The sequence below is a fragment of the Mercenaria mercenaria genome, chromosome 16, assembly GCF_021730395.1.
Source record: "Mercenaria mercenaria strain notata chromosome 16, MADL_Memer_1, whole genome shotgun sequence".
Classification (NCBI taxonomy): Eukaryota; Metazoa; Mollusca; class Bivalvia; order Venerida; family Veneridae; genus Mercenaria; species Mercenaria mercenaria.
In genome coordinates this window covers 69,251,589-69,275,593 of record NC_069376.1, presented here as the reverse complement: position 1 = coordinate 69,275,593, position 24,005 = coordinate 69,251,589, and the positions used below count along the sequence as shown (strand labels likewise).

Below are 24,005 nucleotides of genomic sequence, written 5' to 3'. Positions count from 1 at the left end.
GTCTAAAATGCTGGTCATGGGATTTGAATCGATAGAAAATCCTCCTGAAAACACGGGATAAGGAATAGTGCGATTAGCAAAAATGGTCTTTTTCCCCAATTATGCAAATAGTTGTGAGCTATTTTTCTGATAAGAAGTAAGATTTCAATATATATTTCCATCATGGTTAGTCTGGAGCCGATTAAAAGTCGTAATTTTTAAATTACACAGTTTTTTGTCTGATGGTAAGGAACAGTGTATGAAAATAAGAGGATAAGGTGCAGTTCACTTCTTCAAGCGACTTTTTTCTTCGCTCTTTTCAGAGACAATCAAGTAAAATTCTGTTACAATAATATTTTGATGATCATTTATAACTATCTCTTGCTCAATGTAGGAAGATTTAAAAGGTATCCGCCTGTCTATCAGACACGTGATGTACTGAAAGCCAAAAGTTTATCAAGTATTTAATATAGTATTTGGTATAGCGCCCAAGTCTTTAATAACAAGCAATTGTCTTACAAAAATGTTGAAATATTTTTGTCTTAAAACGTTAAGCCTACTTAAAATACATTGTGTTCTACTAAAGATAGTGATAAATCAGCAACACCACTTAAAGGCAAAGAAAATCTCCTATATAAGTGACCCCCACCCCCAAATACCAGACATCTTAATCTCCAATAAACAAGATCCTGTCTGGTCCAGTCTGATGAGGGTCCATTTCATAAAAAAAGTAATTATTTAAAACTTAATAAGTCAAATTAGAAGGGTTTTTTTATTCAATGATTATGATCTTTTTATCTGAAGTAACAAAATAAAACCAGAAAAAAATTATAAATGCTGGATTTTATTAGAAATTAAAGAAGTGTTTAGGCGTTATGCATTGTTGAAATATACCGCTCTTTTTTTTGCGTTAAGATACATACGTTATGCGACATTTAGGCGCACTAATTCTAGATTTTTTGGTTACATACAGACAAGAAATTATTGTGGTTGAAGCTTTAACTATGTATACGACTTTTCATAATTATGGTTAACTGTTACATTATAAGTTAACGTTGGCTTAGAGTTATTAAGGGATATTACCTCGCAAGTTCGCTAGTAGATTATTGAACGAACATTTATCAGTTACAATGCATATTTAAAAACATTGACAAAAGGCAAATCACAAACATAATTAGCTCATAAAATCATATATATACTTTTATGATGCCATTAATATATACATTTGAAAGAGCAGTTTGAATATTTTATGTGTCCTGCTTGTATCTTAAGCTGCATTACCAAAGTAACGTATCATTACACTAAATTACATGGGTATGAGAAAAAAATACATTCAAGTAAGGCTTAATATTTGGCAAATATGATTGTTATTTACCAACATTATGCATCTTATACCACGAATTTAAGTTCATTTAATTATCAAGCTTTTCTTGGGAACATTTATGTCAATCAACTATAACATGTATTATTTACTTGTCAAAACATAAAACATGCAACTTTACAATAATACTTTTAAACAACAAATATTGTGGTTATTCCTTTGTAGTAAAACCGTTGACATATAATCAGCATAATCTTATGCACAATATGACTATACAATCTTGGTAACCATCTGATCAGAAATATGCTGATGGTAACGTATGTATCCCAAATTAAGAATAACGAATCAATTCCTTTTCGGGCATCAAAATTCGTGTTCAAGATTGCCATCAAATTGAAGCCGACCATTGTAAATCAAAAGCACAAATACTTATTTATTCAAATTAATTATTTCTTACGATTGTCAAATTAATTATTCGTAATTTCAAAGGCCGCGTTGATAATCTCGTTCTCTTGTATATTTGTAAGGTGGCAGCCCTTATAACAAGTGCTTTTGTCATTGAATCCATGAATCACACAACATTAAGCTGTATATAAGAAGAAAAAGTGCTTATTCAAATATTAAAAATTAAATGTAACCACAAGTCACCGTGTCAGAACTTTTCCAAAAAATGAAGAAAAGGTCATTTTATTTGAGTACAACCACATTCATGAACCAAGCATCAACACAAACAGCAATTCTACATATAAAATTTCATTCAGAATTAACAGTTCTATTAAGTCTGTCTTTACTGTAAGGACTTTTTCAAATATATTAACAGTCTTGTAAAAATATTTCAAGATATATCACGGTTGGAACAAAATTTTATGCCCTTTTACTGGAAGATTTTTACCTTAACAGTAGCCCACCACAAGTCAACAGTGAGTTATTATTACTGATATACACACACATACACCAATAACCTATGTATTGATACGTACGTTACCGATCACTGTGCTATGGGTACCACAGGTATGCTGTTTCCATTCATTTTGTATTCATGTCAAACATCTATCTTTATGATAAAAATGCTATGACATACGACCAATTCTGTAAACAAAACCTTTTTAACAAGAAATTAATATTAAAGCATATATTATCAGATTTTAAAAATAGAATTTGCATGACATGTTTTGAACAAAAATAGTGATAAAAACAAAACTTTTCAGCAAATTAAAACTTGGAAACTTGACTTCAAAAAATAAAAGAAGCCTCATGTTGTATAAAATGGTCTGTCAGTAAGATATCAAGTATGAAAGGATACGTACGTTACCATACGTAACATATGAATCAATAGTTTGTACTGTGTTTATAGCGTACTCAATATGTATAACAACATAAATTTAATTGAAACAAAAAATATAATTGTCATATAATCACAAATAGGTTTAACTTTAAGGAATATCAAATTAGCTTCCTATTTAAACCGAACATTACCAGCGGAGCCCGTTGAACATTTTCAGAAAAAGAAAACACGTCTTTAAGGACAAATGTGTGACTTTACATGTGTGAAATCTGCATCTTATGACATAGACGATACAAACTGACGACACTGTCAATTAAAACTGAGTGACACTTTCTTGTTTATGTTATTTTAAATAAGACTGGTAACGTTTGTATCGATCATGTATCATTTTGCCATTCTATGCCATTTAAATTAAGAAGGACCTCTGCTTCATAATAGATTTATTGAAAATGCATGCACTGTTTTGGCGTGAAAAAACTACTCTTAGCTCAACATGAATTGCTGTGATTTTCAATGTCTTAGAATAAAGGTAACGTTTGTATCATAGAAAGTGGAATCTTTACATAAAGAAAGTTTAAGTGAAAAATATATCACTACTAAGTATATCTTGTATCAAATTTTATAACATGTAGTTGAAACAAAACTAGAAATAACCTTTAAAGACATAAAAACGCTATTCTTTGTATGTCAAGCTCATATATTCGTAGTAGGAATTAGATCCATAGCGTAAGTATCCCTTCATCGGCATCATATCTGTTTTATTGTTTAGGAATCGTAATAACACAAACATACATATTATGATGCAGTTATTAGTAATAAGGGAATATGTATTCTTTGCATTTACTAAAAAAATCTATTAAAATTTTTAACTATAAAAGCGATCGAGCGTTGTGATTTTTTGCATAAAACTTGCGCATGGCATCAGTAACGTATGTATTATTTTAAATTGTCCCTAGTACATTTTTTGGATTATGGATCAGGTAAATCCAATTGACATTAGGTAACAAGTGTAAACACATAGTCATTGAAATTATAGTATGTTTAATTTGCTTCTGGAGCCTATTTTTAAACGACCAGGCACGATAATGAACACCGGATTGTTTGACATGACTTTTAACAAGGGAAGGGTTTACACTAAGGTTCACCTGCAGTATTAGTGTAGTTTAACAGCCAGGGTTACGATTCAGACCTCCTTAATTATTAAATGGTAGAGAAATGTCAGTTGGTTATCTCAGAAACGATGAGAGAAAACTGTAAAATCTGTTTGAAAAAAATTGCTCTGCACCTTATCCTCTAATTTTCGCACACTGTTCCTTACCATCGGACAAAAATTGTGTTTTTTTGAAAATACGAACTGTGATCTGTTCAAAACCAACAGTATTAGATAAGTATGCGGAAATATTCCTTCAAATCGGAAAAACAGCTTACAACCTGCAGTATATTAGGTAAAAAAGACCATTTTTGCAAGTCACACTATTCCTTATCCCGTGTTTACCGGAGGATTTTCCATCGATTCGAATCTCATGACCAGTATTCCAGACAAATTACAGCACTGTTTCCAAAATGAAAGGTACCGGTAAATAGAGAAAACAGTGGAGCAGGTTGATAGACATGTGTTATTGTCTAGATATCCTTGAAAAAGAAAACATGTAAGAAAAACTCACATTTTCAGTTTTGGTCGCCATTTTTTTTCCATGGTAAGGAGTAGATCGAATACCCCCCTTGTATCTATCTATTTATACTGCCATTGACCATATCGACATTATAGGATAAATCCCGTCTTCCGGTATTTCCGTAAATAGGGTCAGGGGAGCTGGCGAGATTAACCAATATACGGACCGTGTACAATATATCAGCCATTATTTGTGCCAGAAGATAAGATTTTATGAAAGTTCGTACTATCTCACAATGAAAATAGTATTTTACGACCTCGGCAACAAAATTTTTGCAAAAATGATTTGTTAACCTTGAAAAATGCCAATAATTTCACACCTTCGGTATCGAGCAATGGAAGCAGCAGTGTAGAATAAAAGATCAAATTTCAAAATGAAATTAAACTTGCAGGATATTTTTGCTAAATCTTAATGACAACAGTGTTTTATGATAATCTGCAATACTTTTTTTTATTCATTCTCTTTGTTTAAACCTTGAAAAAGGATAATATTAACCACTACCGCTATACAGTGTAATGGCCGATACCCCCCTCACCGTAAAACAGGGAACAGGTGTTTATTGGTGGGTAATACCAGAAAACGGGATTTATCCAATAATGTCAATATTGAGAATGCCCTCTTTCCGAGTATTACATGCAGGTGCACATTTAGTAGCCCTTCAGAATTTTCTGGTAGCCCCAAGGCTCCAGACATGGGATTTTAGAAACCCTGCACCAGAAGGAATTGATTTAAAAGTTCATTGTTTTGTGTTCTAAATAGTATAGTTTATTGGTTGAAGAGTTAAGAAGGGAATTTTTGCAAAAGAGGAAGAAAACATTTTTATAAGGGAGAGGAATTGGGCCAAATTTTGACCTCAGTAGCAGCCCCAAGACACTGGTAGTTCTTATCCAGTGTTCACCAAACTATGGTAACCAGGTCCAGGGCCTCCTCTGGGTTTTTCATACTTGTCGCCACCCTTTTCGCCAAATTAAAGAAGTTGGAGCCACTTTTGAGCCAAAGTTCTGAGCCACTTATTTCTCTCAGTTGGCTGTCATAGTGTGCATAGGGAAATTAATTATTGTAAATAATTACACTTAATAGGAATAATAACAATGTGAAATGAATAATTGTAAAAGTAAATACAAAATAAAAAGTTCAGTTTCTAAAGCCGAATCGACAAATACACCGCCTAGACTGTTTATCGATTTTATTTACAACCAACGCCTAGGTAAACACGTGTATCGAGAACCAATTCTTGATCACTTATATCATTACGGAAAAAAACATGAACGACCCCAAAATAATATGTGCCACTCATTTTCATCAATTTGCAAAATTTAGCACCAAATTCTTAGAATTATCGCAAATGGCAACATTGGCGATCGACTGTTGAGGCCCTGAGATCACATAAGTCCCAGTCACTCTTGAGTTATTGCCGTTGTAATTGCATAAAATTGTAACAGTGTTTGCTTTAAAACTAATGCAAAACTTTCTTATATCCACTGTTCACCAAACTTTGTCATATTAATTTTTTGCGTATTATCTTGGCCAAGTTCAGTAACCAGCTGCATAGTCTGCAGCTGTTTAGTTATGCTCCTTGAAGCTGAAATCGAGAATATTGACAACAAGGCTTCTCAATAAGTAGAATATTTTACAAGACAGAATGATGTATTTTGTGAAGTTTTGCACTGTTACTAGCATTGTAATTGCAAAATTATGTGGAATGCCATCATACATGTAACGATACTTCTGTCAGCTCAACACGTGTTTCACTTTAGCTAACTTTTGGAGCTAAGAGATCCTCTAGAAGGTTTCGCTGAATCCATTGATTAACATTCTCTTTTTTAGCTCCACTATTCAGAGAATAGGGGTGCTGTTCTACTCACCCCGGTGGCGGCATGCACTTTCTTGGTTAAAGTTTTTCGGCAACCTTGGTTTTTCTTTGTTACTATTATTTATATCTTACTGTAACTTCACTTTATCATTGTTCAGCATGCAAACAAAGTATGTGCATACTGACAATGGGCATTGTTCCACATACCTGACAGTCAATACACCTCATGCTTATATTTGACAAAGTAATAAGAGGTACATCTTTTCAGTTTACAACATCTCTAAATATATGTAGTAGGGTAAAGTATAAGGGTGCACTTGTACTTCTTTGCTATAAAAGCTACATGTAGCTCAATAGCCAGGCCTTGACACTGACTTTTTTCTATGGTGTCGAATTTGGTGTCCCTCACCAATACAAGGGATACCTCGAGTTTGAAAGTATGAAAATGTACTCAACCAAAACTGCTAAATCTTGAATCATATTTATTTCTTTTCTTGTTTCGATTATAACAGCTAATATAGGTTGTTGCTGAATTTAAATTTAAGCAATAAATGAAATAAATATGATTTAAGATTTAGCAGTTTTTGTGAGATGAAAGCAACATCGGTTTCATATTTTTCGGTTGAATATTCTGTTAGAATTAAGAAATCTATGAATGTAATCCGGTATTTAATGTGGCTATTACATTGTTGTTACTGAAAATAGGTATCCTGGAGGAACACCTAGCTTTCAATATTGGGTGTCCCTCACAAGAATTTGGGGTCCTCGGGATTCCGAGACACTGTTAGTGTCGAGGCCTGATAGCAAAGAAGAACAAGTGCACCCTTACACTCACACCTGGCAATCTCCAAAATTATAACCAGTCAGTAATATATGGAAATGCTTCTTTTGTGATTGATGGTTATGATGGTTCTAGTATGAAAACATTGACACTGGTAAGCAAATCTTGCATTATTTTCTTATATTACTGAAAATGAAAAATCAGCGAATGCTATTCGGGGCCTGATTGAAAAACAGTTACAGGCATACACAATTTCCTGTGCAGCAACCAACTACTTGCTTCCTGTTAACTTAAGAAGTTGTACACCTGATGACATTTCAGCGGTTCAGAACCACAAATATCATGCTCTGCTAGTGTTTTCAAACATAAATAAGTTTTTTTTTGCAAATAGTCAGCATCAGTCGATTAATGATTTACAAACGTTTCAGTTTGTTCCCACAAAATGTTTTGAGCATAGTTTACGAATGAAATGCTGCAGTGTATTTGGTGTTATGATTCGGTTGGTGATGTTATGATTCTTCGGAGGTGGTTATGATTCTTCGTAGCATATAACTGCCATAGGAAGTCTAAACTATTCTTTCAGACAGAAAGAAAATAAAACATGGAATTTCAGATTTCCATCTTATAACCCTACATGCACACACTCACACATGTATAGAGTTTGAATAGTCGAGCATTGGCTGTCTTACAGACAGCTCTTGTTTTGTATAATGTTAACTATGCCTTTATGAAACTTAAAAAAGTATTTTTGACAAGATTGCATTTTGTATGTAGATTTTTGTGATATAAACTAAGATCCTGAAAGTTTAACAACCAATAAAGAAAGGAAGCCAAATTTTTATGTGAAAACTTCTGTTGTTTAGAAGAGTGGGGGCTTGAAGTCAATGTCTTAATCAGTTCAAGATTGAAAACAGTTTTGGATCAATAACTGGAAAATGTTTTTGTAACAGCGATGAACCTTCATATGTGATAGTCTTTGGTCCCGTACTGTTTCTAGTCAGTAGGTCAATTTCAGAGGGACCTTGCAATAAGAAAGTAAGAATAGAATCCCTTGAAGCCGGACAGTAATTTCTGATCAGTTACTGCAAACCTCTTTGGTCTAGGACAAAGGTTAAATCAAAATTATGATTACGTTGATTCTAGTGGTTAGTAGTAAATTGACCCCTGTTTTTCGAGTGGTGGGGGAGTGGTTAGCTGCTGAGGTTCAGATCAAGGTCTCTTGGTCTTTTAAATTGTTTGAGTGGATAATGCATTGGCCTGGGGCTGTCCAACTTTGTAATAATTGCCTGTGGTTAGTAGATGACCCCTATGACAAACACTGGGATGTGGGGGCATATGTTCTCTTCAATCAGCTGTTATTGATATAATATATGGAGAAATTAAGCCAGGCATATATATATATTGGAAAATATTTAGGTGCTTGTAGCTGCAGAATGCATCTTTTGGTCACCTGTTCACAGATTTATACCACTGATAATATGACTGTATGTATTGAAGTAAGTGGTTTTATTGTGTTGTAATTTTGCAGGTATTTCAGATATTTTAAGCGTCCATGTATCCACTTGAGGTTAATAGAGACACTAGTATTTTCTGGCAGTAACTGTAGGGGTTACTCAAACAGATATGCTGAATATTGTCTGTATGGTGCTTGAGTTCTCGTGCTTGAATAGAACTTGAGTTGCAACAAATTTTGCACTCAGGAAAATCAGTTGGAAATGGATGGTTTTATATCTCTGCAAAGCTAGATGACTAAAGTTGTCCCATCTCTCAGTTGAGCTGTTTGTATCAAGAGATAATCCAGTGTTCACCAAAGTTAGTCACAAAGTTTATGAGCATGATATCGTGGCCAAGCTTGATAGCCAGCTGGATCCTCTAAGTCTCTCTAGAGTTATGGCCCTTGAATTACATGCAATCACAATAATTGACAGGTTTTGTTCTTGAACTGGAGCAGTTTTTATCCATTGTTCATCATGCAGGATCACAATGTCTGTGGGTACTCTTATCTTGACCATGTTCGATAACAGTCTAGATTTTTTAAGTAACTGTAGTTAATTGGCTTTTGTATTATTAAAAATTTCAAAGAAAAGACAGTGTCTGCTGTCTCTATGTTCACCAAACTTGGTCATGATATTTATTTGCATGGTATCTTGAACAGGACCTGGTTTGATTTGCAGTCTCATGCACCTTGCACCCTTGAGTTACATCAAGTTGCGAAATATTGTCAGAATTTAGTTAAATGCTAAAAGCAGTTTATATCCACTTCAGTCAGAATATATATGGGCATATTATCTTGGCCAGGCTTGATAACCAGCCAGATAGCTATTGTCCCTCTGGAGTAAGTCAAAATAAAGAAAATTGACAACAAATGTGTTCATGAAATCTACTCAAGTTTGAAACAGGTTACATATGCTGTTATTTATATGGCAGTTATTGCCTATAGTTTATCAGCTATTAAGTGAAAGGTCAAAGTACCTCAGCTTCAGTGATATAGCAGTGTATCTTTTGCTGGTCAAAATTCAGTTCAAGTTTTGTGCAAATATCTGTTGAAAAATTAAAACTATTTTAGGCCACAGTCTATTGAATAATGAGGTGTAGGAAAAGTATGTGTTATTTATTTTGCTTATCAGCCTGTGGCAACTGGTCAGTGCTTCGCCTGGGATTATCTTTGATAATCTTATCTGAGTTTCCATCCTTCACTTGATATTTAGTAGACACTAGGCTGGCTACCGACTACAAAATCTTATAAAAAAATTATGCCCCCCGGCATCTACTGATGCGGGAAGCATATAGTGATTGTCCTGTCCATCTGTTCGTTCGTTCCTCCGTCTGTACGAGGTTAACCAAATGGGACCGTTTTGTCTAGCATCAATACCCCTTACTAGAATGACTTGATACTAATGCAGATGTAACCTGTGATCATTCCTCATCTTCAGACATCACCTTACCTCAGTTTGACCTTGACCTCATTTTGGACTTAAGTTGCTTTATATGGGTTATCTCTTGGTTAACCAAATCGAACCATTTCGTCTAGCATCAATACTGTTTACAAGAATGAATTGATATTAAAACAGATGTAACCTGTGACCATTCCTCATCTTTAAACATCACCTGACCAGAGTTTTACCTTGACCTCGTTTTGGACTTAGGTTGCTTTGTATCGACAAGAATGCCACCGGGGGCATCAAGCGTTAATTGAACGCAGCTCCTTGTTTAATCATTTGACCGAGCTTTCCTATAGCTCCGATTTTTAGCTCACCTGAGCACGAAGTGCTCAAAGGTGAGCTTTAGTGATCGCCCTGTGTCCGTCGTCCGTCCGTCGTCAACAGTTTAACTGTCAACACTCTAGAGGTCACATTTTTGGCCCAATCTTAATGAAACTTGGTCAGAATGTTACCCTCAATAAAATCTTGGACGAGTTCGATATTGGGTTATCTGGGGTCAAAAACTAGGTCACCAGGTCAAATCAAAGGAAAAGCTTGTTAACACTCTAGAGGTCACAATTTTGGCCCAATCTTAATGAAACTTGGTCAGAATGTTGCCCTCAATAAAATCTTGGATGAGTTCGATATTGGGTCATCTAGGCTCAAAAACTAGGTCACCAGGTCAAATCAAAGGAAAAGCTTGTTAACACTCTAGAGGTCACATTTTTGGCCCAATCTTAAAGAAACTTGGTCAGAATGTTACCCTCAATAAAATCTTGGACGAGTTCGATATTGGGTCATCTGGGGTCAGAAACTAGGTCACCAGGTCAAATCAAAGGAAAAGCTTGTTAACACTCTAGAGGTCACAGTTTTGGCCCAATCTTAATGAAACTTGGTCAGAATGTTACCCTTAATAAAATCTTGGACAAGTTCGATATTAGGTCATCTGAGGTCAAAAACTAGGTCACCAGGTCAAATCAAAGGAAAAGCTTGTTAACACTCTAGAGGTCGCATTTATGACTTTATCTTCATGAAACTTGGTCAGAATGTTAATATTGATGATCTTAAGGTCCAGTTTGAATCTAGATCATGTAGGATCAAAAACTAGGTCACCCGGTCAAATCAAAGGAAAAGCTAGTTTACACTGTAGAGGCTACATTTATGACCATATCTTAATGAAACTTGGTCGAAATGTTAATCTTGATGATCTTTAGGTCAAGTTCAAATCTGGGTTAGGTTGGGTCAAAAACTAGGTCACCAGGTCAAATCAAAGGAAAAGCTTGTTAACACTCTAGAGGCCATATTTATGACTGTATCTTCATGAAACTTAGTCAAAATGTTAAACTTTATTATCTTTAGGACAAGTTTGAATCTGGGTCATGTCGGGTAAAAAACTAGGTCACCAGGTCAAATCAAAGGAAAAGCTAGTAAACACTTTAGAGGCCACATTGATGACCGTATCTTAATGAAACTTCGTCAGAATGTTAATCTTGATGATCTTTAGGTCAAGTTTAAATCTGGGCCAGGTGGGTTCAGAAACTAGGTTACTAGGTCATATCAAAGGAAAAGCTTGTTAACACTCTAGAGGCCACATTTATGACTGTGTCTTCATGAAACTTAGTCAGGATATTAAACTTGATGATCTTTAGGTCAAGTTCGAATCTGGGTCATGTGGGGTCAAAAACTAGGTCACAGGGTCAAATCAAAGGAATAGCTAGTTAACACTTTAGAAGCCGCATTTATGACCATATCTTAATGAAACTTGGTCAGAATATTAATCTTGATGATCTTTAGGTCAGTAGGTCAAGTGAGCGATACAGGGCCTTCATGGCCCTCTTGATTATGTTTTGAGAAGAAAAGGGACATAATTATACAAAAGTTGAATAGCCTCAGGAGTTATCTCCTGTGAATAGGAAGCATTTGATAACAGAAACAAATTCCATACTTTTTCTTTTAGAATTAAATGTTGCTGTAAATAATGCTTACTTCATGTTGCAAACATTTGGCATGATGGTTGTTCTAACTTTAATGAAAAAATGTCTTTTAAGTTATAATTTATCATTTTGTTTTAATATTTAATTGTAACCCTCATATGATTTATAACTTGAAATAGATACAATGTAACTTCAAATTTAAATGTGGGTTGCCTCTATGGCCGAGTGGTTAAGGTAGCTGCTTTCAAATCGCCCCTCTTCAATATGGGTTCACAGTCTGGGTTTGGATGTAAAATTCTTCATCTGAGGTAATCCAGGTAGCTTACTTAAGGTTTGTGTTCTAGTTCTACCCAAATCCTGCCCTTATTATATAATCATAATGGCACCTGGGGTCTTAATCCGCCATCAAAAGCAGAAAGTTGATATATGACCTATATGTTGGTGTGATGTGATGTTAGACACAAGCAAAACAAAATTTCAAGTTTTAATCAATTATGTCCACTTCCTTTAGAACAACAGCAATTAAGTCAGGTCACATAAGGTGAATAAATTTGAATAAATTTGAATAAATTTTGTGTATTTGCTAATCCTGTATCAATGAAATGGTTTGTTTTAACAAATATTGGAGCAGTATTTTGCCATTAGCAATATATTATGATGAAAATGTTTAATTTTATCAAGCCTAAGATACCAAACACAGAGTTCCTAACATACCACGCATGGATTCTTACTTTCCTAAAATGGAATTCCTTAAATACAAAACATGGAATTTGTAACATACCAAACATAGATTCTTAAATACCAAACATAGAAGTCTTAACATAACAAACACAGATCCTAACATACCAAACATGGAGTTCCTAACATATAAAATACAGTGTTTGTAATATACCAAGTGCAGAGTTCATATCATACCAAACACAGAGTTCCTAATATGATGATACGCAGAGTTTCTAATGCACCATACACAGAGTTTCTAATGCACAGAGTTTCTAATATACCAAACACAGAGTTTCTAACATATCATACACAGAGTTCCAATATATCTTTGCTTGCTAATTATAATTTTGAAAGTACATGCTCATGAGCACAAATACTGAATGGCATGGAAAGGTTTCTCCTTTTTATACGCCTGTTTGAAAAACGGGACATATTAAGGGTACACCCCTGGCAGGCGGATGGGCGGGCGGGCAGATGGGTTTTTCGGGCAGCGTCCACAGACTTTGTCCGGAGCCTATCTTCTACATGCATGGAGGGATTTTGATGAAACTTGGCACAGTTGTTCACCATCATGAGACAGAGTGTCATGCGCAAGAACCAGGTCCCTAGGTCTAAGGTCAAGGTCACACTTAGAGGTCAAAGGTCAAATTCAAGAATGACTTTGTCCGGAGCATATCTTCTTCATGCATGGAGGGATTTTAATGAAAGTTGGCTGAATTGTTCATCATTATGAGACGGAGTGTCATGCGCAAGAACCAGGTCCCTAGGTCTAAGGTCAAGGTCACACTTAGAGGTCAAAGGATACAAGAATGAAAACTTTGTCCGGAGCATTTCTTCTTCATGCATAGAGGGATTTTGATATAACTTGGCACAAATGTTCACCACAACGAGGCGGAGTGCCATGCGCAAGAACCAGGTCCCTAGGTCTAAGGTCAGGGTCATACTTAGAGGTCAAAGGATCCAAGAATGAAAACCTTGTCTGGAGCATTTCTTCTTCATGCATAGAGGGATTTTGATGTAACTTGGCACAAAGTTCACCACCACGAGTCATGCGCAAGAACCAGGTCCCTAGGTCTAAGGTCAAGGTCACACTTAGAGGCCAAAGGTCAGATACAAGAATGACTTTGTCCGAAGCATTTCTTCTTCTTGCATGGAGGGATTTTGATGTAACTTGGCACAATTATACACCATCATGAGACGAAGTGTCATGCACAGTTCCCTTCTTTAGAATTACTTCCCTTTGTTGTTACTATAAATAGCTTATATTGTAACTTTTTCATTACTAGTCGTAGGGAAAAATCGAGACCACTTTTCTGTAGTACAATAGTACAACATGCATTCTACATCCAATGGTAAAGTATTTTGTGTAGACTTACAATTTTTAGCTCATCTGATTTTTTGAAAAAAAAATGATGAGTTTTTGTCATCACTTGAGCGGTTGTCGGCGTCTGCGTCTGCGTCGGCGTTGCCTGGTTAACTTTTATGTTTAGGTCAGCTTTTCTCCTAAACTATCAAAACTATTGCTTTGAAACTTGGAATACTTGTTCACCATCATAAGCTGACCCTGTATAGCAAGAAACATAACTCCATCTTGCTTTTTGCAAGATTTATGGCCCCTTTTGTACTTAGAAAATATCAGATTTCTTGGTTAAGTTTTATGTTTAGGTCAACTTTTCTCCTAAACTATCAAAGCTTTTGCTTTGAAACTTGGAATACTTGTTCACCATCATAAGCAAACCCTGTACATCAAGAAACATAACTCCATCTTGCTTTTTGCAAGAATTATTGCCCCTTTTGGACTTAGAAAATCAGTTTTCTTGGTTAAGTTTTATGTTTAGGTCAGCTTTTATCCTAAACTATCAAAGCTATTCCTTTAAAACTTGCAACACTTGTTCACCATCATAAGCTGACCCTGTACAGCAAGAAACATAACTCCATCCTGCTTTTTGCAAGATTTATGGCCCCTTTTGGACTTAGAAAATATCAGATTTCTTGATTAAGTTTTATGTTTAGGTCAACTTTTTCTCTTAAACTATCAAAGCTATTGCTTTAAAACTTGCAACTCTTGTTCACCATCATAAGCTGACCCTGTACAGCAAGCAACATAACTCCATCCTGCTTTTTGCAATAATTATTGCCCCTTTTGGACTTAGAAAAATCATTTTCTTGGTTGAATATTATGTTTAAGTCAACTTTCTCATAAACTATCAAAGCTATTGCTTTAAAACTTGCAACAGTTTTTCACCATCATAAGTGGACACTGTACATCAAGAAACATAACTCTATCCTGCTTTTTGCAAGAGTGATGGCCCTTTTTAGACTTAGAAAATCATGGGTGGGACAATATTTCTATTATACAAAAAAAATCAGATGAGTGTCAGCACCCGCAAGGCGGTGCTCTTGTTTTTTTTATGCCCCCGAAGGGAGGCATATAGTTTTTGAACCATCTGTCGGTCTGTCAGTCTGTCCGCAATTTTCGTGTCAGGTCCATATCTTTGTTATCGATGGATGGATTTTCAAATAACTTGGCATGAATGTGTACCACAGTAAGACGATGTGCAGTGCGCAAGGCCCAGGTCCATAGGTCAAAGGTCAAGGTCACACTTAGACGTTAAAGGATAGTGCATTGATGGGCGTGTCCGGTCCATATCTTTGCCATCGATGGATGGATTTTCAAATAACTTGGCATGAATGTGTACCACAGTAAGACGACTTGCAGTGCGCAAGACCCAGGTCCGTAGGTCAAAGGTCAAGGTCACACTTAGACATTAAAGGATAGTGCATTGATGGGCGTGTCCGGTCCATATCTTTGTCATCGATGGATGGATTTTCAAATAACTTAGCATAAATGTGTACCACAGTAAGACGACGTGTCATGCGCAAGACCCAGGTTCGTAGCTCAAAGGTCAAGGTCACACTTAGATGTTAAAGGATAGTGCATTGATGGGCGTGTCCGGTCCATATCTTTGTCATCGATGGATGGATTTTCAAATAACTTGGCATGAATGTGTACCACACTAAGACGACATGTCACACGCAAGACCCAGGTCCGTAGCTCAAAGGTCAAGGTCACACTTAGACGTTAAAGATCATTTTTCATGATAGTGCATTGAGGGGCATGTCCGGTCCATATCTTTGTCATTCATGCATGAATTTTAAAATAACTATGCATGAATGTGTGACACAGTAAGACGATGTCGTGCGCAAGACCCAGCTCCTTAGGTCAAAGGTCCTAAACTCTTAACATCGGCCATAACTATTCATTCAAAGTGCCATCGGGGGCATGTGTCATCCTACGGAGACAGCTCTTGTTTTTATGCCCCGGAAGGGAGGCATATAGTTTTTGAACCGTCTGTCAGTCTGTCGGTCTGTCAGTCTGTCTGCAATTTTCGTGTCCGGTCCATATCTTTGTCATCGATGGATGGATTTTCAAATAACTTGGCATGAATGTGTACCACAGTAAGACGACGTGTCGCGCGCAAGATCCAGGTCCGTAGCTCAAAGGTCAAGGTCACACTTAGACGTTAAAAGATAGTGCATTGATGGGCGTGTCCGGTCCATATCTTTGTCATTGATGGATGGATTTTCAAATAACTTGGCATGAATGTGTACCACAGTAAGACGACGTGTCGCGCGCAAGACCCAGGTCCGTAGCTCAAAGGTCAAGGTCACACTTAGACGTTAAAGGATAGTGCATTGATTGGCGTGTCCGGTCCATATCTTTGTCATCGATGGATGGATTTTCAAATAACTTGGCATGAATGTGTACCACAGTAAGACGACGTGTCGCGCAAGACCCAGGTCCGTAGCTCAAAGGTCAAGGTCACACTCAGACGTTAAAGGATAGTGCATTGATGGGCGTGTCCGGTCCATATCTTTGTCATCCATGGATGGATTTTCAAATAACTTGGCATGAATGTGTACCACAGTAAGACGACGTGTTGCGCGCAAGACCCAGGTCCGTAGGTCAAAAGTCCTAAACTCTAACATCGGCCATAACTATTCATTCAAAGTGCCATCGGGGGCATGTGTCATCCTATGGAGACAGCTCTTGTTTTGTTTTGTTTTTAAATTAACTTCCCTTAGTTGTAACTATAAATAACTTATATTGTAACTTTTTTATAATTGACTGCAGGGAAAAACCAAGACCACTTTTCTGTGGTACAACATAGATGTTACTTTCCAATTTTAGGTGTATTTTAAGGTATCTCTACCTAGTAAGGAGTTTTTTTGGGGACTTAGAAAAACAAAAGACTTACAATGATTACTAAACAACCACAAAATTAAAATTCCAGTTGCAAATACAGGTGCTAGAGTAAAGAAATTTGCTGTGACGGGCGTATATTGTGACATTCTGGCACTCTTGTTTATCACTGTGGATTCAAGCCTTCCTCACTGTGTCTGAGTTTCTTTCATATGAGAAAGTCTGCTTGCTTTGTAGTTCTACTCAGATATAATTTGCTCCTGTGACAGCACCTGGAGTAACTGCCAGTCTGACTTTAAACCCCTCACAAGATATTCCATAATATGCTCTGGACTAGGGTAATCAGTTTCCTGAATTTCATGTGTGTACAAATCCACAAAATCCTTTCCATAGGAAACAAGGAAACTTCCTTTTATTTTGCATCTGAAATTTGAAATCTGCAAATTTTTTTGCAAAACTACAATGTTCCATGCTCACGAAATTTAGTAAGTGAATAAAGTTCCAGTCTAAATCTGATTATGTGGAAGACTTACCATACGTTACCTGGCAGAGAAATTTAGAAACAATTAACAGAGCAGTGTTTTTAATTATTTCACTGTTATTACTCTCAGAAGGTAATTTAACTGTAAAATAAGATTTTACCTTTAAACTGATCTCACCATCAATACAAGTTATGAAATGCTCATTAATCAAAAAGATTCTAAATGTTGGGGATTTTATCAGCCGCATAGATGCCTGCTGGTGAATAGATTAGTTATACCCGGAGTTGATAAGGCCAGTCTATGTAACATGCTCACATGTTGAATGAATTTACAACATTTTTATATTCACTGGCTTGGATAAAATTTTCGCATACACAGAATCAGTGAAGGGAGGCCTTTTTTTCGTGTTGTGTATATTTTGGAAGAAAAAAATAATGAAGAGATTGGAAGTAAAGTGAAAATGGTGTGTTAACTTGTGAGAATACATGTGATCTAGTGAACAGGAAGTGTAATTGTAGGTTATTCTAGGATATAGTGTGACCTTGACATTCAAATTGACAGTTGTAAACACTACATAGTACATATACTTGTCGGAAATATAAGTAGCTTGATAATGGGCACTTACGATAGTTTTTCTTAATCAAGGGCTTGATTACACTAATATATATTACCTGAATTACCTGAATTGAGAAAATTTGCTTCAAGCAATCACTGATTTTTTTGTATTAACCACATTCAATATTAAACACATTGAAGTATATCTTTAACTTTATGTAATGTTTCCTCAAGCATGAATATTGCAAAGATTACAAAATATTTATGGTTAAGAAGATGCAAGTAATTTATTATTATTGATGCATAATGTTTTATAATGCAGGATTTATCTTAGCCAGTTTAACTTAATTGTGTATGTAATTTATTTTCATATTAAGAAATAAAATTTTCTTGCATCCTATTTTAGCCGGTATTTGAATTAGGAAATCAGAGGTTTGAATTCTAGTCAAAACAAATGTTCTGTTGGTGATGGACTGAAAGATATATATCCCAAGGTTGTTTATGCTCCACCAGTGATTCATGTGGGGAAGTTATCAGGTACTTGTTGAGAATAGGTTAATACAGGTGTAAGGTTACTGGTTAGTCACATTTACTGATATACTGTTAAAGTGGTGTTAAAGCTTACATTACATCAGATCACTGTTACATCAGGTCACTGGTGTTTTGCATTTATTCTATTTCTGTTTGCATTGCACAAAAATACAGATGGTATATATCACTGCTTTTTTGAACAGTCTTCTGTCTGCCACATGGTAGCTGCTCTGCTCAGTCTGAACAGTCCTAGGACTAAGTCTAAGTCTGAACACAGTTAAAATCCAGTGTGTGGTCTCTGTTGAAGTAAAAAATTGTTTAAAAATTCAAATTCAGTGTTTGGTCTTTCAACACTGCAGAATACAATTGAAATACAATTTTGGACTATTTTAATTGAAAGGTAGAACTGTCCAGTTCAGCCAGCTTACAGTTCAGATTCATAAATCAGGTTCTCAGTCCAAAGTCATTTGTCGATCGGCAGTGATTATTGCCTGCCTAGGGAGAGCCTTTGACTACCTAAACCAAGGTTGTGAGTCTTCACAAAAGGCCAAAATCCAGTCTGAAGACATGACTGAGCAGCTAGGTTATTTTAAACTTAGGTCAACAATAAGACATTGTGGTAACAGATTGTTAAATTACCTGAAAGAAAATGTAGCATCTACAGTATAATATTATCAACATAATGATACTTTATATATATAAAGATATAGACAATAAGTCTTGTGTACATTTTTGCACCAGAAAAAAAGAACATAAATTTCATCAACATCTATCTCTGTGTTTATAACAATAGGTTGTTTGTTTGTTTGAAGTCTGACTAGCAGTATAAATGATCAGAAACCTATATTTATAAAAGATAAGTGGTTATAAAGCCTACAGACCTATCAGTCAGGTAGTAGTTTTCCCAGGTAAACACATAATATTCATGTATTGATCTCATAAAGGGTGTGTGCTTACTAGCTGAGATAAGAAATAAGTAAATTATTTTCACATACAGTCTATAGACTGGCTTACTGTACCAAAAAGTGTGGCAACTATTTGTTTATTATTGAATCTAACAGCACTGTTAAAGAACAGTAAAAGTAAATGCTTTTGTGAAAAAATAGCGATTGAATGAATATGTGGGCAGTTCATTGAAAAGGAAGTAATATTGTACACACTAGTTGCAAAATGAAAATATTTAAGGGGAATTCGTTTATATTAGGGATGGGAACGAATACTGAAATCAATATTCGAATATTCGGTTTGCCATATTCGAATATATTTGAATATTTGGTTTGTTTTAATGGAAGCTTTAAATTCTTACTACCTTAAGTGATTGGCATATACTCAATGTATTCCTTTGTTTAAAGCGTGAATCATCGTACGTAATAAGGCCTAAAATGTTTCTTTCGGGTAACTCGATTCTACCTATAGTTAAACCCGCCGACCCTAGCGTTTTATTTCACGATTCTGTCAATATAACCATGAACATATTTAACTAATTCAGTGTTTTAGCTTCAAAATGATACAAAAAAATCAAATCCATTATAATTTAGACCGTCACAACTTTATCTAAACATAGCAGGTCATCCCATTTAAGCACGTGTCTCGCTGTTGTATTACCGCCGCCATTTTGAAAATTTTCAATCGACGTATAAAAAGCAAGTAAGGCAGACTTAAACTCCTTCAACATGATCTTATGCATCAGTCATACGTTACTTCTTGATTTTTATTATAAACTACTTCAAAATTTATTTCAAATACGGCCAATTGCGCATGAAAACAGATTTTGCGGACGGTCTGAAATGTCGCACAAAATATTGTAAAAAGATCGACAATATCTACAAGTTTGGTATTGTTTTCGAAAATAAATAAATTTTAAAACTTGTTATATAAAACAGACACCAATAAAAATGAACAAAAGATAAAAAGTTACGCCTAGTGCAAACTGTTGATCCGTAACGATGACCTCAGCTAATTATGCATTGCAATTTTCTTGTTAATTGGACATTTTTTGACATGCATCTGACACATTTACGCCTGTTACAAACTGTTAATCCTTGACGGTGACCCCTGCCAATTATGCATTGCTATTTTCTTGTTAATTGGGCATCTTTTGATACACTATAAACAAACACTAAAGAACAAACGGTTTTATTCCGTACAATTAGCATGCTTATATTGCCCAAAATCAATGATACTTATTTTGAAACCGTTATACAATAATTTATGAATATTCGAATTATTTATATTCAAATATTCGACCGATTTTCGAATATTCGAATATTCATTCCCATCCCTAGTTTATATTCTTATATAAATTATTGTTTATACTGTTTTTTCATTTCAAAATTATAATTTATATAAAGGGAGGTAATAATTGGTCTTACTGTTCTGAAATGAAAATGCATATCAAGGGAGGTAATAGAACACCTAAAATGACCTTTGCAGTAGCACAATTATAGGGAAGTATCAAGTGCTTCTGATGCTATATAAGGAGGTGGGGGATGGGTTGGTTATATAGATTTTTTTATTATCAGTTTTGTAATAACTGCTGCATATAATATCATGTATATGTTTGTAATGGCTTTTGATACAGGGTAATAAAATAGTTTTTTATTGGAAATAGCATATAGTTGAATATTTTACTTTATGCTCAATACACAAATCAGGCGAAGAGGATAAGTTTTTATGCTTTTTTCCATGTACATGTTAAAAGGATAAAATCAAGGTTCCCATCCAGGACTGTTAATGTTGAGGATGTATTTTAGGTGTTATGAAATCATTTTTTTTCTTCATATTACCGGTAATATTGGGTCTTATGTTTGTGATTAGACAAACAAACAAACACGCCAGCATGAAGTACAGCTAATTGACTTTTAATGTAAGATTTTGTATATGGGAATGAAAAAGGTCACATTATATAGTGCTATAGGAGAAAAAACAACAGGAGATACTTTTTGATTTGGTGCTGTATAAATATAGAAATGAAAGCTCTTTATTTGGTTACATGGTAACATATTGACGTACTGGTAAGAGTAAAGCATGTGGAGAAATGAATTCAGTGTAATTTCTCTATAAATAGCTTGTCGGAATACTTAACAGTCTAATAAGATAATCAATTAAGACAAGTTAGTGACAGCAGTACAGACTAAACCCAGCAAAATGTTTTGCTGTAAGCCAAAGAAAAGAGAGTATGATGTCGCCAATGAGGAAGAAATTGATAAAGAACGAAGTAAAGACTTAAAGGTAGATAATGACAAAGAAGTTAAAGATAATGCTGCTGATATTGAATCTCCTATAGAAGTCACTGTAACTGAAGTTACTGAACTAGAACCTAAAACAAGTTCTGAACAAAATGGTGAAGTGAAAAAAACTGAGACTCAGTCTGGAGTAGGTGAATCAGGGGAGAAAACTCAGGCTGAGGAAACAGTTGAAGAAAAAGGAGAGAAGAAAAACCCCAAATATGTATCTCAGATGAGTGTTTCAAGCTCTTTGAGTATTCGGGAGGAAATAAACCGTAGTAGGGAGCAATTTTTTTCTAATACGTCTCTAAATGACTTTAATTTACAGGAGGAGATAAGTAAAAGATACTCGGCTACCGAAGAAAAGTTTGCCGAACACCAGAGAAAAGTAAGACAACTACGGGCACAACGTCAAGCAGAAGAAAACATCATGTCAGCAGAACAAATGCAACAGGCTGTGAGTCGTCTGGAAGCAGTGGCAGCAAGACTTGAGACATTGGCCGTCGCTGGTGTGAAACCTGGCAGCAGTGCAGCACCTTCAGCTGGCCCAGGTAAGATTTTCTCATTTAAAAATTTCATTACAGAGACATTCATAACTGTGTTTAAAAAGATCTAATATTTGATTAGTTAGGAGGTGGGTTTCTTGAAGTGTCATTAAGGCAATATGAAGCTCCCCCACCTTGCTGCAGTAAATAAACTCTGGAAAGTAGATCCTTCGGAAGCACCAAGAATAAGGCAAACAGTGAAAATTGTAGACTCTGTTTGATTGAGTCTGTTCATGAGCAGTACAACATGGTCAGAATGCTCCGGGCATATTCTGCCATTCGCCAATGTAGCCAAATGCTACAAATTCAAAGAACTGGCTAAGATTTTTAAAGGTGGTGACAAAATTTTTATTAAAATGTGACCAAATTTCAGCAGTTCAGATTCAGTTTGGCACTTTCTCTCAAAAAGTGGCTACAAAGTTCTGCAGGGTTCACATAGACTGAAATGTCCCTGAATGTTAGTCCTTGAAAACTCCTTTACCTCAAGCCAGCTGGCACATCATGCAGGCTGATCATGGTCTGCACTGTTCACTGTTCAGGTAGTAAATTTTCAGTGAACACCCCTTAATTATAAGTGGTACTGCTCAAATTGAACGATGGACCAGTAGAAATTCAACAGGCTAAAGGTAAAAAATGACTAAAAGCTGAAACTTCCTTTACCCAAACTTCTTGAAAACATTATGTCCAGCAGTCCACTTTTTTATTGGAGGGCAAATGTCCTGGGGGGCAAATGTCCGGATCCCCAACTTGCTTTATGGAATGAATAATTTGTAAAAAAGAAAGTAAAGAAATAAGATGTTTTAAAGGAAAATATGGGGTTTTGCCACTTGTTAACCTTTGTATGCACCTTTAGCTATGATCACATTTTATTGTGATTTTTAGCCCACCATCATCAGATGGTGGGCTATTCAAATCACTCTGCGTCCGTGGTCCGTCGTCCTTCCGTCCGTCCGTCATTCCGTCCGTCCTTCCGTTAACAATTTCTCGTTATCGCATCTCCTCAGAAACTACCAGGGGGATTTTGACCAAACTTTGTCATAATGATGTATTGGTACCCTAGTTGTGTCCCCCTGAAAATCAGACTGGTTCAACAAATTTTTAGTAAGTTATGGCCCTTTGTTTATTTCTATAATTTACATAGATTTATATAGGGAAAAACTTTGAAAATCTTCTTGCCCCAAACCACAGAGCCTAGGGCTTTGATATTTGGTATGAAGCATCATCGAGTGGTCTTCTACCAATATGATTCAAATTATTTCCCTGGGGTGTAATATGGCCCCGCCCCGGGGGTCACATGGTTTATATAGACTTATATAGGGAAAAACTTTGAAAAACCTCTTGTCCAAAACCACAGGGCCTAGGGCTTTGATATTTTGTATGTGACATCATCTAGTGGTCTTCAACTAAGATTGTTCAAATTATCCCCCTAGTGTCAAATATGGCCCCGCCCCGGGGGTCACATGGTTTACATAGACTTATATAGGGAAAAACTTTGAAAATCTTCTTGTCCAAACCACAAAGCCTAGGGCTTTGATATTTGTAATGTAGCATCGTCTAGTGGTTCTCTACCAAGTTTGTTAAAATTATCCCCCTAGGGTCAAATATGGCCCCGCCCTGGGGGTCACATGGTTCATATAGACTTATATAGGGAAAAGCTTATAAAAACTTCTTGTCAATAACCTACAACATTCAGATTTGGACCACATGTATGGTTTTGAGTGGCAAGATGAACCTTGACACGAGTTGACCTTGATTTTGACCTAGTGACCCACTTTCACATTTCTGTAGCTACAACCTTCAAATTTGGACCACATGCATAGTTTTGTGCACTGAAATAAACTTTGTCCTTGACATTGACCTAGTGACCTACTTTCACATTTTTGAAGGTACATGCTTCAAATTTGGACCACATGCATAATTTCGTGTTCCGAAATGAAATTTGACCTTGATTTTGACCCAGTGACCTACTTTCACATTTCTCAAGCTACAGCCTTCAAATTTGGACCACCTGCATGGTAACTGTACCGAAACAAA

The 24,005-nt window shown here is 35.8% G+C and overlaps 2 protein-coding genes across 2 annotated transcripts in view; both read left to right on the top strand.

Moving 5' to 3' along the window:
• Positions 1 to 24,005, top strand: part of LOC123540797 (adenylyl cyclase-associated protein 1-like) — a 119,580-nt gene that overhangs the window by 4,373 nt on the left and 91,202 nt on the right. Inside the window, exon 2 of the mRNA XM_053527339.1 lies at positions 21,755 to 21,977. Within this exon, the coding sequence (XP_053383314.1) occupies positions 21,857 to 21,977 (121 nt within the window). The 5' untranslated portion in view covers positions 21,755 to 21,856. The remainder of the gene's footprint in view (positions 1 to 21,754; positions 21,978 to 24,005) is intronic.
• LOC123541278 (uncharacterized) lies at positions 17,241 to 21,818 on the top strand. The gene is made up of 3 exons (XM_045326693.2): positions 17,241 to 17,715; positions 21,109 to 21,764; positions 21,811 to 21,818. The coding sequence occupies exons 2-3, from the start codon at positions 21,347 to 21,349 to the stop codon at positions 21,816 to 21,818; spliced, it is 426 nt and encodes a 141-aa protein (XP_045182628.1). The 5' UTR covers positions 17,241 to 17,715; positions 21,109 to 21,346.

What these genes read in the sequence shown, in the direction of transcription:
- LOC123541278 (XM_045326693.2), top strand. Translation starts at nt 21,347, where the DNA reads ATGTTTTGCTGTAAGCCAAAGAAAAGAGAGTATGATGTCGCCAATGAG.